The sequence below is a fragment of the Sycon ciliatum genome, chromosome 2, assembly GCF_964019385.1.
Source record: "Sycon ciliatum chromosome 2, ocSycCili1.1, whole genome shotgun sequence".
NCBI lineage: Eukaryota > Metazoa > Porifera > Calcarea > Leucosolenida > Sycettidae > Sycon > Sycon ciliatum.
In genome coordinates, this window is record NC_088644.1 from 24,805,629 (window position 1) to 24,824,187 (window position 18,559).

Sequence of the window (18,559 nt, forward strand, 5' to 3'; positions counted from 1 at the left end):
CCCTGATATAAATCTAGTTCTTGGCTTGAAAATGGTATCTTAGGGGAATTCTATGTGGTGCAGATCAGCCAATTCAAAGCATGCGAAGCGTCAACAAACTCACCTCTGCATGTTGTACCGTTTCCGTGGAAACCAGCATTACAAGAACATGTGAATGATCCAACAGTATTTGTGCAGGCTGCTGATGAGTCACAATCATTCACACCAGAGGTACTGCATTCATCGATATCTGCAATCAGAATGGGAAAGCACAGAAAAGAAAATAGGCTACAAAAACCATGACTGATGCATATGCATATCCATGACACCTACAATTACACCCAGCAGCAAAAATCACCAGCATGTCAGGCGCATGCCCCGTATGGGTTCCTGGGTGCCCGGACCCCCCCCCCCTTTTTCGCTCAAAATGCAGGATTTTGCTTCATTTTTTGAAAAATTTCCCGGGGGAGGTCCCCGGAAACCCCCTTTGAAGGGCACCGGCGCACGCGCCTGCATGTCATATACAAAGTCAAATGGATTACAATGTGGTGCGTCCACTTTTGTAAAAATTTTCAGGTGTTCTGGCCTTTCCTGAAGTTGATTGCCGGCTGACTGTGACCAGGATCCAAAACTTGTTTCTGGTGTGCTCTGCCTTGCAGATGGCTGGTCAGAATAACGTACGCTGCAGCAACCGACCAGGTAACCTGCGTCATGCTCAGCAATAGCAGGACCAAATATTGCTGTTGTTAGGCGCAATCATCTCGCTCTCTCCAATAATCTCGCTCTCTTCAAATAATCTCAATGTAGTCGTTTCGTTCGTCCTGGTCTCATCGTCTATAATAAATGTCGTTCCCTATAACTTGTTCCCATTGTCCGTTGTAATGTCTGAAGAAGATGTCGTCAGTTGTCCTTCTTCGGACCCAACATTGGCGCCCAACGTGGGGCTCGAACCCACGATGGCCGACTGAGTCGGTAGAGCATGAGACTCTTAATCTCAGGGTCGTGGGTTCGAGCCCCACGTTGGGCGCCAATGTTGAATGTTTCACAACAGCAAACGGACGCCAAAGAGAGATTGTTGCAGAGATTGTTGCAGAGATTGCTGCAGAGATTGTTGCAGAGAGAGAGGGCTCGACTGAGAAAATAACGCAATATAAAGGGCCTGGGTAGCTATGGCAAACATGGACGTGCAAGTAGCTACCCAGGCCAAATGAATAATGCATGAACTTGTGGGCCTAACACTGTGATAAAGAAATGGCACACTGATATAAGGGCAGTGATCCATGAACTGCTTTGATTCTTGGGACGCACCAACACTGATTTTAGGGTAGTTAGATACTTAATGATTTCCAGAAATCATAATACGTTAAGTGAAACAATATTTACCTTGACAAGTAGGTGGTCCATGGAAGTCAGCACTTCCACTCACAACAGAACAGTTTACTCTTGTGTTGCTCACTCTACTTGATAGTCTATAGCCCTCGTTACAGCTGTACACAGCTGTCGAGTACAACTCAGCACTGGAGTCAGAAACAGTCACTTGTGTTGCATTGACTTCTCCCTGGCTGATGCTTGGCATGTTGCACAAAGCTGGGAGAAATGAACGTACATTAGTATACCGCACAAGCCAAGAATGATCAGACATGCATCAGGGGAAGCCATGATGTAGACCCTCTTCATACCTGCATTTTAGGGTGTCACATGTCAACATACAATCTCCCCAATAGACCTTATGCACATTGTACAGATGTACGAAGTTCTGTGCTAGGACCGTAGGTGTGTACAGACCCGGTTGGGTGTTCATTGTGTGCTATGCATGCGCATTCGACCAATTTTAGCCTCATAATTAATCGCAAACAATCTCTTTTCCAGCTTCTTCACTTCGGTTGAACCTAACAACTAGCTAGATCTTAGTCAAAAAAGGTTTTCGTATGAAATGCCTTCAGGGCCTACGTTGTATTTCTTAGTGGAAATAGCAGAAAACACAATAGGGTCCTGCACATTCAACAACCAACCGGGTCTACGGGATTCTACGAGATTTCGTGCGTCTGTACAACGTGCATAAGGCTTATTAGGGGCCGTCTGTAAATATCGATGTTTTTTTAGAGACGATATTGGTGCGTCTGGGGGGGGGGGGGGGAGGGGGTTTGAGCCATGTGCGTCTTTTCGAGCATCAGAAAAATATCGATGTAAATATCTGAAGTTTCGCCGATCCCTGCACGCGGACGTCTAAATGGCTATACAAGAAATGTGAAACCAGCTTCCGTTCGCAGAGCTAAAACTCGCGACACAAGAACAAAATCAAAAATTGGAAGCTGTACGCCCATGGCGAATTTCAAGAGCAAAAGAATGAGCTATTGATTGTGGAAATCGGCCGAACGATGCCTGCAGGAGACCTTTTTCAAGACGTAGAGGCAGTGCGAACAAACACGGACGAACTCCACAAGAGTTTCCAGTCATAATGCTCTCCTTCTCAATTAGACCATATAAATACTGCAAACTTGCCATCTTGGGTTCATATTATTGACAAAAAAAGGAAAAAAATGAGCATCCAAAAATATTGATTCCATGATCTAGATGTACATGTGCGTCTTCTGGGGGGAGGGGGGGGGGGGGTCAAGGGAGAGAAGCACCAATATCGTCTCTAAAAAAACATCGATATTTACGGACGGCCCCTTACAGTCCATTTCAAAAACATTGACAATCAGGTTTTGGTATGAAGATAAGGGGAAATCGGAAAACAAAGTACATAGCAGGGCTGAGTGAAGGATTTCGGCCAGGTTTCTGGCCTTTTGCCCTGGTTTTGACTTTGCCCAGGAAGCCAGTAGCGATCTTCATCAAAAAACCATGATTTATCTTTGCCTTTTGGGCTTTGTGGTTATGAATGCTGTCTGCTGACCATGAAGTTGTGGGTTCAAATCCCAAACCTATCTCCAACTCAAACTTTTTTTAAGATGAAGAAAGGAAAAGGACAAAATGTTACGAGTTATGACAAACTGTCCAACAACGTAACCAGATCTTATACAGTCAGCGAGTGCGACAAAATGGCACAAACCACAAGGAGTACTGAGACATTCGGCGACCTTACACCTAGCTCCAACACTTCTCCAAGGCGCAAACCAACAACATAACTCATAACTCGTAACATTTTGTCCTCTTCCTTTCTTCATCATAATTATATTGGCTCACCATCCGAGTTCAAACTTTTTTCTTCGTTATTTTGGTGAGTCAAGTCAAAGAAGGTGGCTGCCCCAAACAACTTGTTGAATGTTGTTGTTGGAGTTTGCGTTTCCTTCCGACTGACTGACACTTGACTGGCTCGCGTCATGTGAACATACACACAACACTGAAACGGTGTGAGTGAGTAGAAGGCATTGCGCTGTAGCTACGTGTTGAATATACAGGCACATCGATCGATCGACTTCTTGTTGAGAATTATTTTATTATTTCACGATTGTCAATTTATTTGAATTTAGGAGTCGGCGACATCTTCTATCAACTTCCACAGGCGTCTGCTTTTCCCAAAATGTCGCCGAAGTCACACGGATCGATGGCTTTGCCAAGTCATGGCCTGGAGAATGAGTCCGTATCCGTGTCGTTTTCGTCACACGGTGAGAATAAATTGCTTTGCAGGGACACAGCTCAAAGAAACTATTTGGTCACAAAACAAATCGGGACTCATGCCGCCCTTCAACAGTTACCAGGGTTTCGACTTCTCTATGTACATGTACTCCATATCGATACAAGCAAGAGTTAAGTTGTTTGTTGTCAACCAGGGAGCCCTACACATGTATAGGGCTCCCTGTTGTAAACCAGACGTACCTGCGTGCGCGAGTTGTCACAGTTTTCCATACTTTCGCGCGGAATATTTCTTCGAGTTCACAGCGAATTTTTCCATGCACCACATGCGGTAAGACGGCAAACTCCCGGGCGATCACCAGGATTGTCAATGTTTTTGAAATGTAGGAATCAGCAAGGACCTTCTTACCTTGGCATTCTCCAACTCCTTCCCAGTTGCCAGTTGCAGAATTCACCGGGCAGCTAGCAACAGCAACGATGCCCTGAACACGGGTGTAGCCAATACTGCAGGTTACTTTGCCAGCACTATCGATTCCAGCAACATTGGACTCTGTGAAGCCACATGCTGAAACATAACATATAATACAAAGGCAAATTTACATTTATGTACAGAAAAGAAGCGTACTTGAAAAGTTTACGAAGTAATTTGTGTGCGAAATTTAACTCGGACACTGAGCCAATCAGAAATGTAAAATAGAGAAAAAAACACATGGGAACGAGTTATGAAGCAACTATCCACGACTGTAACAAGATAATAAGCAGTCAGAAAGTGCGAAAACAGGGCACAAAAGTGACAGACTACTGACGCATTCAACGACCTGAGACCTAGCTCTAACACATCTCCAGTGCGCAAACCAACAGCCTTCCAACTGAAAGTTCACGGTTAGGTAGTACCGAAGAGGGGAAGGTTTATCTCTGATATTGCTGACCCACCAAAGCTGGGTGGTGTGTTGCTTTGCTGCTTCGAATTGTAGTTAGACCGCATTGTCATGTTATTAACTAGTCTGATCATCATCCTGTAACATTCGGCATTATTTGTTGCCGTGGGACTTAGCTTGTGCACATTTCGCTGCGCTCACCTTCCCATCTTCATTCCTACTTAACCGTGAACCTTACAAATTGGAGATTTGTTAGAGCGAGGTCTCAGGTCGTTGAATGTCTCAGTAGTCTGTCAGTTTTGTGCCCTGCCATCGCACTTTCTGACTGCTTACAGTGGCGTAGGAAGATGCATTGTGAGGTCCTCGAAATTTCTAAACAGCGGCTTCCCTAAGAATCGTGAGGTGCACATTGCCCGATCTTTCGCATGCCGTGTCCCTTCCGGGCATACAACTCCCTGCTATAAATCTATAGTTCTCGGCTTGAAAATGGCGTTTAGGAATATTATGTTGTGCAGATCAGCCAATTTAAAGCATGCGAAACATCAACAAACTCACCTCTGCATGTTGTACCATTTCCATGGTAACCAGCATTACAAGAGCATGTGAATGATCCAACAGTATTTGTGCAGGCTGCTGATGAGTCACAATCATTCACACTAGAGGGACTGCATTCATTGATATCTACAATCAGAACGGGAAAGCACAGAAAAGAAAATAAGCTGCAAAAACCATGGCAGATGCATAATATGCATATCCATGACACCTACAATTATACACAACAGCAAAAAATCAGCAGCATGCCGTATACAAAATCAAATGGAATCACAATATGGACTCGGATGGAGAGCCAAGGATAATTTATAGAAAAAGAAATTTATAGAAAAGAAAAAGGACCAAGGAGCTACGCGATAATATAATAGGGAGTTTTAGTCCCACGTAATCCGTGGGTACTTTACGTGTGTGTACCACGTGATACTCAGTGACCCACGTACAGACGTTTTCTGATTCACGACATACCGTGTATGGAGGCTCACCCACGTTCCGCCAGAACGTGGGTGAAAATCAGAATGGAGCGCATTTTGCGAGCTGTGAGGGTGCTCAGCTGAAGAAATTTCCGAAGCACGAAATAAAAATATTCGATGAGCTTCTTTAAGTCCCGGGTAGCTTCGTCTTTGACCAGGTTTGGGCCTTTCGCTTCATGCTTTTGTTTGTTCCGTGTGACTAAACACAACATTGCAACGTGGATGCCCTTCATCCACTTTACGTGGATCACCCACGTACGCGTTTCCGTTACGTGGGAACTAAACCTCCCTAGTGTCCACTAACACCACCAGTTACTATTAAAACAATCAGCTTATGTTATAACATTGCACGACACTCACCGACGGTACTGATGTTCTACAACTAAGTGGCTATCAGCTCTAGCATCCCATGGATGAGCACTCCAACAGCCTTCCAACTTCATCGACATGCAAGTACATCCGCCAATGTCCTTCACAGCTGAGACTTTCACCTCTTTCTTGTCTTGGTGCATTCACCTTCCCCTCCTATGTCATCATATGACTTAGAACCTTCCAAGTTGGAAGGCTGTTGCGCATCCATGGCGTGTTAGAGCTGATAGCCAGTTAGTTGTAGAACGTCAGTGCCGTCAGTCAGTGTCGTGGAATGTTATCGCATGAGCTGATTGTTTAGTAACTGGTGGTGTTAGTGGACATTATAGCATAACTTGTCATTCCTTGGTCCTTTTCTTTTCTATGAGTACAATAATGGCACGTACACTTTTGTACAATTTTACAGGTGTTCTGGCCTTTCCTGAAGTTGATTGCCGGCTGACTGTGACCAGGATCCAAAACCTTTCCTGGTGTGCTCTGCCTTACAGATGGCTGGTCAGAATAACGTACGCTGCAGCAACCGACCAGGTAACCTGCGTCATGCTCAGCAACAGCGGGACCACTATTGCTGTGATAAAGAAATGGCACACTGACATATGGGCAGTGATCCATGAACTGCTTAGATTCTTGGGAATGCACCAGCATTTTAGGGCAGTTAGATACTGACATTTCCAGAAACCATAATACATTTGTGAAACAATATTTACCTTGACAAGTAGGTGGTCCATGGAAGTCAGCACTTTCACTCACAACAGAACAGTTTACTCTTGTATTGCTCACTCCCCTTGATAGTCTATAGCCTTCATTACAGCTGTACACAGCTGTCGAGTACAACTCAGCACTGGAGCCAGAAACAGTCACTTGTGTTGCATTGACTTCTCCCTCGTTGATGCTTGGCATGTTGCACAAAGCTGGGAGAAATGAATGGCATGAACGTACATTAGAATACCGCATAAACAAAGAATAATCTGACATGCATCAGGAGAAGCCATGATGTAGATCCTTTTCCTACCTGCATTTTAGAGTGTCACATGTCAACGTACAATCGCCTTAACTAGGAATCAGCAAGGACCTTCTTACCTTGGCATTCTCCGACTCCTTCCCAGTTGCCAGTTGTAGAATTCACCGGGCAGCTAGCTACAGCAACGATGCCCTGAACACGGGTGTAGCCATTACTGCAGGTTACGTTGCCAGTACTATCGATTCCAGCAACATTGGACTCTGTGAAGCCACATGCTGAAACATAACATATAATACAAAGGCAAATTTACATTTATGTACAGAAAAGAAGCATACTTGAAACGTTTACGAAGTAATTTGTGTGCAAAATTTAACTCTGAGCCGATAAGGAATGTAAAATAGAGGAAAAACACATGGGAACGAGTTATGAAGCAACTATCCACGACTGTAACAAGGTAATAAGCAGTCAGAAAGTGCGAATACTGAGCACGAAAAGTGACAGACTACTGAGACATTCAACGCCCTGAGACCTAGGTCTAACACATTTCCAGTGCGCAAACCAAAATCCTTCCAAATTGGAAGGTTCACGGTTAGGTAGAACAGAAGAGGGGAAGGTTTATCTCTGATATTGCTGACCCACCCAAGTTGGGTGGGGTGTTGTTTTGCTGCTTCGAATTGTAGTTAGACCGCATCGTCATGTTATTAACTGGTCTGATCATCATCCTGTAACATTCGGCATTCTTAGTTGCCGTGGGACTTAGCTTGTGCACATTTCGCTGCGCTCACCTTCCCATCTTCATTTCTACTTAACCGTGAACCTTACAAATTGGAGATTTGTTAGAGCTAGGAATGTCTCAGTAGTCTGTCAGTTTTGTGCCCTGTTATTGCACTTTCTGACTGCTTACAGTGGCATAGGAAGATGCATTGTGAGGTTCTCAAAATTTCTAAACAGCGGCTTCCCTAAGAATCATGAGGTGCACATCGCCCGAGCTTTCGCATGCCGTGTCCCTTCCGGAGCATACACCTCACTGCTATAAATCTATAATTCTCGGCTTGAAAATGGCGTTTTAGTGGAATACTATGTTGTGCAGATCAGCCAATTTAGAGCATGCGAAGCGTCAACAAACTCACCTCTGCATGTTGTACCATTTCCGTGGAAACCAGCATTACAAGAGCATGTGAATGATCCAACAGTGTTTGTGCAGGCTGCTGATGAGTGACAATCATTCACACCAGAGGGACCGCATTCATCGATATCTGCAATCAGAACGGGAAAGCACAGAAAATAAGCTGCAAAAACCATGGCAGATGCATAATATCAAGAGTACATAACCAATAATAGTGTGCAACTCGACGATCCCCCAGCCCATGGCGGAATGTTTTTTTTATGAAATCAGTCTTTGTCGGCGGTTTGGCTCACTGATGCCATCATCCGTAGCCAGAAATCAAAGTACAAATAATGTGTACATTATAGCTACGGTAATCGAACCAGAACAACGGACGATAGATCGATATGTCTTGAACCTGACGAACTCTCACTGTATCTACAAAACAAGCGTGGGAAAGAATACCCATTTCATCATACTTCTGCCAAAGAATGACGCAATAAAAAAAATTCCGCCATGGTGAACCCATTGCAGCTCAAGATAGGAGTTGCACACTCTTGGTTATGTACTCTTGATGATATGCATATCCATGACACCTACAATTATACACAACAGCAAAAAATCAGCAGCATGCCATATACAAAAACAAATGGAATACAATATGGACTCAGATGGAGAGCCAAGGATATTTTATAGAAAAGAAAAGGACTTCTTGGGAATGCAACTACATTATAGGGTAGTTACATACTTACATTTCCAGAAATCATAATACATTTGTGAAACAATATTTACCTTGACAAGAAGGTGCTGAATGGAAGACAGCACTGCTATTCACAACAGAACAGTTTACTCTTGTGTTGTTCACTCCACTTGATAGTCTATAGCCCTTGTTACAGCTGTACACAGCTGTCGAGTACAACTCAGCACTGGAGTCAGAAACAGTCACTTGTGTTGCATTGACTTCTCCCTGGCTGATGCTTGGCATGCTGCACAAAGCTGGGAGAAATGAATGGCATGCACGTACATTAGTATACCGCACAAACAAAGAATAATCTGACATGCATCAGGAGAAGCCATGGTTCGTTCACGAACTCTTTCGTTAGATCACTCCACCAGCAGGTTCGTTACGTACTAAATTCGTTTTTGGTCGAAGTCTGTCACCCCGAAAGTTCAGAAAAAAACTGTTATTCCGTGCCCCATAACGGACATGGTGAAAGTTAATTCCAAACGAAACTTTGTACTTATACAGTAGACCCTTTTCATATTATACCTGCATTTTAGGGTGTTAACTTTTGAATTGACCGTAAACTCCAACGGTGTCACTAGGGACATTTATCATCGTGAACGTTGGCACTTTCGTTGCGGGTGACATTATTTTCGTAAAAAGAGTCTGTGGATGATGTGATATGATGCCCATGTTTTATCACGTGATTATTACGTCATATATTTTGCCTGCATGTTACGTCACAACCAGCATGCGCCATCTTGGATTCTAGTCGGCTTAACCCTTTTACGGTCTCACATTTGAAAATCGATCACCGGTGATTGATTTCTTCAAACTATCGTAACTCAGTCAATTTTTGAGCAAATTCGAACATCTAAATATCTGGGTTGAAGAGAAAGCTCCAGGCTATCCGTAGGGACAATCGCCGAAGCGATAGAGAGTGAACGGCTGCGATGCTACGAAGCTCACAATCTGCGTCACGGCTCATTTGCGATTTGAGTGGGCGAGCTGGGTCTTGAGGACGGGTTTTTCCCTTTGCAGCTGGCTGTCGCCATAGAGACACGGATTCAAATGAGAGTATGGACTCGCAGCACTCCTCACAAAAAATGTGAGCTCGATGTGAGCAAGGAGAGGGAAATGGCAGTTGAATCTTGTTTCTCGTCGTGAATCAAGCACTGGGGCGATGTCGCTGCGCTGCAGCGCTGGATCCACGGCACGCTTGGTGTCGAATTGTAGCTCGGCGTGTTGCTCGTGTCCAGAGCTTTCCAGAGAGCTCAAGATCATGAAAATCAGCGAAGGGAAACTGAAGTTATGGATGAATCAAGGTACGAAATTGTTGAATTCTGTAAATAGCCTCATTTTGACTGGATTCTGAGACCGTGAAAGGGTTAAGTGCATGCTTAGCTTGATCTGGTTGTCTGTTCTTTTGCGAGAACTGTGGGAATACGCCCAGTGAGAAGGCAGATTTTGCCTGTGCTTATGGTGAAGTAAAATCGAACTAAACAAACAAACCAACTTTGGCACTTTCGTTGCGGGTGACATTTCCCCCATTCTTTTGTTTAGAGAAAATAGTCCCTGGAGGATTGGCAACGCGAGCTGCATTTTTTGAAAATGTTGTAATCAAATGTATACTCGAAGAACTCTAACCAGTCTTCATCACGTGCTGAGGAAAGAGAAGGTAATCTCTGCGAAACACCACTCTGTATTGCGCATTACTTAACATTCCATCAACTGTGAGGACCTTGCTAATTTCAAGTGTGAAAAAAAGAAAAAAATGAATATCCAGTAAACTGGATATTTGTCGATGGGTACTGTATGGGTACTACATGACATTGATATTTTGTCTTTTTTCGGAATATCTCTTTATTATTCTGGTGGCGCAGAGTAGCGTAGACTCTACCTGCGTAGTCCATGTAATTCTGTCACCATGACTGCTTGTCCCTGTACATGGAAAATTGGCACATAATCTATCATCAGGGATACTATCCTTCCTTCATTGGCATGCATGTACTGGGGGAAAAATCAGTGTACTGGTAGAATTGATTCGAGCTGAGCAAAATTCTCACCGATACTAAGTGGAGCCGATCCCAAACACTCATACTCCTGCTCATAGTCCTGCCCATCGCTGAAGGGATGATAGCGAACAAGCTATGCTAGACATAGCAACTTGTGATGGGATTACACCATTTAACAGCTCGCAAGGCTGATGAATTGACCACTACTAATTTAAGCCTGGGTTAGATCACACAGTTGGTTGAAGGGGCTTTTTCTGGCCATTGAATCCTTTTCAAGGTTTCTTTTTTTAACACAAACACACACACACACACACACACACCGCAGCACATACTCCGGCATGCACTGACTGTTGATAAACCACCCAGGAGAATGAAAGAAGAGCTAGGAGAATGAGAAAGAGCAGGAAGGCGTGTGCGATCATAATCGTCGGGAACTGAACCCGCACTCTCTCAATTGGAAAGCGACTGCACATACCACTGCACCATATGGGACGCATACACACACACATACACACATACACACACTCATTCACACATACCCCTGATTTGCCGTGAGACAGGAAGACAGTGATAACGATACTAAGAGACTAGTATATAAGCTCCCAAAAGAGTGAGCAACTCCTGATACCCTTTCTATGGGGTTTGCTGACTGTGACAACTCACATCACGTGGTGTAGTGTCCCAGTTGTAGGTTTCCAGCGCGTTTTTAGCGAGCAGCGGAGAAATAGAAAAGCACTCTCGGACAGAAACTCACTGCGTGTATGCAACTCTCCAGCATGATATTGGCAGATATTCGGATTGCGCGCACGCTATCCATCATTTGCATGTAGTACAAAACGAACCCGAGACATGTGATCGGAGTTTTCGCCGTCGAAGACGGTTGCAGACTCTTAGGAGCTTATATATTATTGACGATACCTGCCACATGTTAACGTACAATCTCCCCGATTAGGAATCAGCAAGGACCCTCTTACCTTGGCATTCTCCAACTCCTTCCCAGTTGCCAGTTGCAGATTTCACCGGGCAGGTAGCTAAAGCAACGTCGCCCTGAACGCGGGTGTAGCCATTACTACAGGTTACTTTGCCAGTACTGTTGATTCCAGCAACATTGGACTCTGTGAAGCCACATGCTGAAATATAACATATATACAAAGGTAAATTTATATTCATGTACATGTACAGACAAGAAGCAAACTTGAAAAGTTGACCAAGTGATCAGTGCATGCATGTTTAATTTGTGTCCTACTCAATTCCCGTTGTGCAAACTCATTGTACAGCCTAGTTCACATTCGACGGGGTGCGACGTCAGGATCAACGGGAAGCGACGGGACGGTCTGACGGCGTCCAATGTGAACACCAGGAACGGGCACTCAACCGTAGTACCGTACAGATCGGGAAGTGACGGGAAGAGTTGGATCAGTTCAACTTTTTATACCGTAGACGGGCGTAGATGGGGATGCAAGCGTACAAAACGCGTGCAATTTGAGTGTGAACAGGAGGCGGCATCATGAGCCGACTACTCCCGATTCGTACTTGGAAAGTTTCTAGCATTTCGAACACTACGCTTCCCATGATAACTCACAGAATGGCTAACACCACTGAGTTGAATTTTAGCAAGATAAGGTTTCATGTCACTTCCTTTATTGAGGGATAGTTCAGAAGCGTGACAGATGAACTGCTTTATCATTTCCGGGGCTATTATTAGAATGGCAGAACGTTCGGGGCTACATTTTGGTCTTCACGAAAAACTGGTCTTGTGAACTTGATTCCACTTCAATCAAGGATAAATAATTGAAAAGAAGTCCCGAAAAACAAGATATTAGGCCCGAAAGTCACCCCGTCATGGATCGTGCCTTATGACTCGCGCTGTTTGACGTTGAACATCGCAACAAGTGCGGCATGTCATGTCGTACGAATCATACACGATTTTACGATTTTACGGCTCACCCCAGCCCGACAGGCCCTTATGTCCCGTACTGTCAGTGTTGCATTGAATGTGAACCAGGCTTAAGTAGAGATGTTGTATATCAGCACAACAGACCGAATTTCTCTCTTCTTATTTACCTGATGATCGTAGTAATATGTGAAACTCAGAGTTGTGACAAAGCTTCCAATCTCTCTTGCGTCTCTTCTTATTTAAAATTAAATAAGTTGCAGATGCAGGTACGTTTAAAAATCAATTCACCGGTAAGCTGAAGGTGTGCTAACTGACAAATTGCTCAGTAGGACAGATCTAGTTATAAATCAGGGAGGTATATAAACAAGGGAGAGGATCTCTGTGGATCATGTTTGACACAGCCTGATGCCCATACAATTTTATTTCCGCCGAGTGCCTTTCAGGGCATCAGAGTTCATGCGCCACAAAGAAAATGAGATCGTGGACGCAATAGAAATTGGGTGATTTTTCAAAAGGTTCAGAAGGACGTGTTGTGTTCCCTTCGCCCGACAGCGCCCACTTGTGCCCCCTAGAAAACTGATCCATACGCCAGGGCACAATGCGGGTGGGTCCTTTTTTGGTTCTTTCCTTTTCACTGGAGGCTTCTTTCTCTATCCTTCTTGAGCAATATTCGCGTATTGTTCTCCATCTACTTGATAAGGCTTGAAAGTGTACTAGTGAAACTGAAAACTTATTATCGCATTCTTGTCTCCGAGGAAACTGTTCATCTATGAATAGTTAACGAAAGTCATATATTTCATACTCTCGTATACTTTGAGATGAAAGTCACAATAGGTATATGTGCACGTTGTGAGGTTCTTGAAATTTCTACCCAGCGGCTTCCCTAAGAATCGTGAGGTGCACATACCCGAGTTTTTGTATGCCGTGTCCCCTCCAGGGAATACAACTCACTGCTATAAATCTATAGCTCTTGGCTTGACAATGGCGTTTTAGGGGAATTTTATGTCATGCAGATCAACCAATTTAAAGCATGCGAAGCGTCAACAAACTCACCTCTGCATGTTGTACCGTTTCCGTGGAAACCAGCATTACAAGAGCATGTGAATGATCCAACAGTATTTGTGCAGGCTGCCGATGAGTCACAATCATTCACACCAGAGGGACTGCATTCATCGATATCTGCAATCAGAATGGGAAAGCACAGAAAAACCATGACTGATGCATATGCATAATCACGACACCTACAATTATACGCAACAGCAATAATCAGCAGCATGCCGTCTACAAAGTCAAATGAAGTACAATATGGCACGAAGTACTCCACTATGTTACAATGCTAGAGGAGTTCCACCCTTTGCTGAAGTTGATTGACCGCCTGTTGTGACCAGGATCCAAACTTTGTTCCAGCGTGATCTGCCTTGCAGATAGCTAGCCAGAGTAACAAGTGGTACGGCAGCCGGCCAGAAAGTCCATGCTATGTTCCGCAGCAGCAGGAAATCCCTCTATGTAAGGGCAGGAGCACTGGAAGATTTTAGCATCCGAGACATCCAACACCTCAGATCCATCCTACAAAGCCTTACAAATTTTACGCAACAGAAAAAATGGATATAATTATGACCCTGCAATTTAGATTAATTTGTACATACCCTGGCAAGACTTAAGGTTCTGCCAGTTTAGTGACTGATCTTCACACACAGGCTGTGTTCCACTGTAGTTGTACCCAGTATCACAAGTTACAGTGCCGCTATCTGATACAGAAGATATCTTGTGACCACTGCCACCAATTTGGCAAGCTGAAGACCAACAATGAACATACGTGCCCCCACGCACGCACACACACACACATACACACACACATGTACACACGCACACGCGCACATGCACAAACACACACACACATACACACACATGCACACACATGCACACACATGCACACACATGCACACACATGCACACACACACACACACACACACACACACACACACACACACACACACACACACATATATATATGTACACACACATGTACACACACACACACGCACACGCACACACACACAAACGCACACACACACATACACTGTTACTATGATTGCATGCAGCAGGAAACTAAAGTAAAGATGAATTTTATTACTGGTGTGGAATGCACACACACACACACACACACACACACGCACGCACGCACGCACGCACGCACGCACACACACACGCATGCACGCACCTTTTTTGACCTTTTAACGCCCATCACTGGAGGCGATGATAGCGATACTACAGCAGAACCCATAGCAATTTGTGCTGGGATTGCACCATTCAACCGCTTGCAAGGCTGAAGAATCGACCGCCACTATTCAGCCTGGTCTGGCCTGAGGTGACTTTTTCTGGCCAGTGAATCCCAAATTTATGGTCTTTTTCATTTTTACCCACACACACATCACACCACATACTCCACCATGCACTGGCTGTTAAGGTGGCTCGCGCCTATTTCTAAACTCGTCTTCTGCGCAGGTTCTCGCGCATCCTACGTTCGAGAAAAGACATGCGGAGTTGGCGTAGCGAGCTTGTAGCGCACTCCAGTTTCGAAGGGTCCAGCTCGAGCAGATGGCCTGAGTACGAAACTCTCGTACTCGAGTCTAGAGAGTGAGCTTTTTTCTTCTTTTTTTCACTCCTTCACTTGGCTACTTTTTTTTAGGTGCATTTTTTACTTGTGGAAATTGTCACCTGTCAGAGAAGTGTTGGGATGTCCCTTCCAGCAGGCACTGCCCATGCCCATGGTCGGCTTCGGAAAAAGAGTAGAATAAAAGCGTTGGAGTCTATGTGGATGTCTTGGAAGGAATGGGGGACGGCACAGACGGGTACGTGAATGTGTAAAACCTGAGTATTTTGTATTTTCGTTGAATTGGTTCAAGTGACTTGGCGAGTCCCTTCCACAGTAGAACGCCATCCTTCGCAAAATTTGTCTGACTATTTTGTCAAGAATGGCCGTTCTATAATGATCAATCGACTCTGAAGCCAGTGAATTGTGGAGGTCGCGCTTGAATATAAATTGAAATGGTCACGAATGTACGAAAGTATTTTTGATTCGAACATGTACTAGACAACGTGGTTGCATTGTGTCAGTAGAGGGTACTACTGTAGTATCTCACCATTTCTTTATGGTAATCGCTGTCCACCAAGAACTCTACTATAGTTATTGCCACGGCTTGATCACAGCGGTACACTGAATTTTTGTTGAGAAATTCCTTCAATTTATTGTCTTATCACTCTGACTAGACTCAGTGCTTGAGCGTTTTATTTAGGAGGCATTTTTTAGAGATTGATATTTACCAGTATGTGTTTCACATCACTCCTGACGAGAATAAGCATTTGAAAGCAACACTGGCTGACAGCAATCATGCTCCCCAGGCTCAAGTGTGTGTGTGTTACAAGGGTGTGCATGGCAATTTGGTAGAGTATGTGTGAACACAAAGTCCACTATTATATTCACAAACTCAAGTACATCGCAAAATTGTGCCTTTGTATCGCATATTGTGACTTCATAACTTTGACTAGCCCTAACCTGCTGTCTGACTGGTGTGTCATTGGTGAATGTACATGTACACTGTCTCCCTTCACAACTACGTGCATGTAACACAATATTTACAGTGCACTTGCAGTGTATATAGCTAGATCAATGCACAGTAATCAGTAAATTGTGGCTGCCTCTGTCACATTGTCATATTCACGCGACGTACATTCTAAATCATCGAAAATGCCCAAACCTATTTCTACGTGTGCAGAAGAAGATTGAACACATTCTTTCCTTGCATCTGCGCCTTGATCCTTGAAGGATAATGGCGTTCCTACGAATGCGGAAAACTCGGCCTCTAGCCGAGTCTGACGCGAACCGTGAATTTTTTTCCTTGACATTGGTTGATGGCATCAGTCACATCTAAGAGTGACACTCTATCTCAAACATATTTACGCAAAGAAGTAGTAATCTTATCTTCATTGGAGCGATGGTCTGCAGGCGTGCGATCATGTGTGTGCCTTGTGTGTGTGTGTGTGTGTGTGTGTGTTTAGTCACTGTTTACACGCACGTTTGTGCGTGTGTGGTTGTGTGTGTGTGTCTGTCTGTCTGGCCTGGTATGAGGTTGCTCAGGATAGGTCTGCCTGGCGGGTGGACTGTCTTATCTTCCATCGGTCATTTCGCCAGCCAGGTGACAAACAAGGCACAAATGTGGCGCAGAGCAAAGTCTCCCCATCCAGGATCAGCGTGGTGCTGTGCAGTGTGGTACATGCAGAAGGTGGTTTCACTCTCGTGGTGGCCTGCGTGTGCATCATTGTTTGCCCCTGGAACCATCGAAAGTGTCCGCGCCGGCATCATCTATTCCGCTCAGCGTCCATGCTTCTCTCTTGTGTTTGACATGCAATCGGCAATTCAAGTCAGTGCCTGGTTTCAGACGTCACATGTGCGACCGTGGCCATCGGGCAACCAAGTCTGACAGAGCGTCATATTGTGTCCGCTGTTCTCGCTGCAGCCGTCAGTTCCGTCGACAGAGTGACCTGAGTCGTCATCTCCGTTTCTGCTCCTGACAATGACTCCGGCTTCTTTCGGAATGGTGTGGCCCTTGCTACAGTAGCAGTAGTAGTAGTAGTAGTAGTAGTAGTAGTAGTAGTAGTAGTAGTAGTAGTGTGTGTGTGTGTGTGTGTTCTGCCTCGCCTAATAGCTATCATCGCCTTTGGCGATGGGCTTTCCAAAGGTCCAAAGGTGTGTGTGTGTGTGTGTGTGCGTGTGTGTCTGGAGCGCCACCGGGTGGCGTGCTCTTTCTCTCTCTCTGCTGCCCCTCCGGGGCCCACGTGACCCTTGTGGTAGTGGCTCGACAGGACAGGTGTGTGTGTGTGTGTGTGTGTGTGTGTGTGTTTGCATGTATGCGTGTGTGTGTTTGCATGTATGCGTGTGTGTGTGTGTTTGTGTGTGGTATGTGTGTGTACACGTGTGTCTATGTGTATTGCAGGGTTGGGTGGGCTAGTAGAGAAGGGTAGATGTATATGTACATGTACATGGGATATGTAGGTGTACATGTACATGCACCAAAGCAAACTTATCAAAATGGCATTCTGCGCCTATATGGCGAAATTGAGCATTGAAGCATATGTTTTTTATTTTCTCATTGGCATGTACACAGTTAGTCCATTCAATAACCAAAAAATGAGGAAGATTGTAAATCAGGTTCTTGATGAAATACCCGTCCGCTATACATCATAAATCCTGTACAAATTTGACAATTTAGTGAAATTGTCATCGCCTATATCTCAAAAGTTAGCATTGAGACCCCGTTTTTTTAACTCGCCATTTGCATACACTACCTAAGAGCAACCGCCCACCAAATTTTCAGAGCAATCGTTAATTTTTTTGAAATAGGCGTGAGCCACCTTAACCACCCACGAAAATGATAGAAAAGTCAGGAGGAGTCTGAGAAAGAGAAGAAAGACGTGTGTGACCATAATCGTTGGGAATCGAACCCGCAACCTCACACACCCACAAACCCACACACATGCACACACGCACACATGCACGCACGCACGCACACATGCACCCAGGAAAATGATAGAAAAGTAAGGAGGAGTCTGAGAAAGAGAAGAAAGACTTGTGTGACCATAATCGTTGGGAATCGAACCCGCAACCCCCCCCCCCCCCCACACACACACGCAAACGCACACATGCACGCACGCACGCACACACAATATTTTCACATTGTGGATTTGTAGCAAAGAAAGGACTGATCCATGCTCTGCTTAAATTTTAGGGCAAGAGAAAGTACATTTACAACAAATTACCTTGACAAGTAGGTGCTGAATGGAAGCTAGCCTTTCCAATCACAACAGAACAGTTTACTGTTGTGTTGCTCACTCCACTTGATAGTCTATAGCCCTCGTTACAGCTGTACATAGCTGTCGAGTACAACTCAGCACTGGAGCCAGAAACAATCACTTGCGTTGCTTCGACACTTCCATGAGGGATAGTTGGCTTGCTGCACAAAGCTGGAAGAAAT

The 18,559-nt window shown here is 44.7% G+C and overlaps 1 protein-coding gene across 1 annotated transcript in view; it reads right to left on the reverse strand.

Moving 5' to 3' along the window:
- LOC135810454 (fibrillin-2-like) overlaps positions 1-18,559 on the reverse strand; it is a 159,025-nt gene that overhangs the window by 16,272 nt on the left and 124,194 nt on the right. The window contains exons 21-32 of the mRNA XM_065323947.1: positions 18,345-18,548; positions 14,173-14,319; positions 13,580-13,705; positions 11,604-11,759; positions 8,683-8,886; positions 7,916-8,041; positions 6,905-7,060; positions 6,532-6,735; positions 4,989-5,114; positions 3,965-4,120; positions 1,363-1,566; positions 104-229 (exon numbers count right to left, since the gene is read on the reverse strand). Of these exons, the coding sequence (XP_065180019.1) occupies positions 104-229; positions 1,363-1,566; positions 3,965-4,120; positions 4,989-5,114; positions 6,532-6,735; positions 6,905-7,060; positions 7,916-8,041; positions 8,683-8,886; positions 11,604-11,759; positions 13,580-13,705; positions 14,173-14,319; positions 18,345-18,548 (1,935 nt within the window). The remainder of the gene's footprint in view (positions 1-103; positions 230-1,362; positions 1,567-3,964; positions 4,121-4,988; positions 5,115-6,531; positions 6,736-6,904; positions 7,061-7,915; positions 8,042-8,682; positions 8,887-11,603; positions 11,760-13,579; positions 13,706-14,172; positions 14,320-18,344; positions 18,549-18,559) is intronic.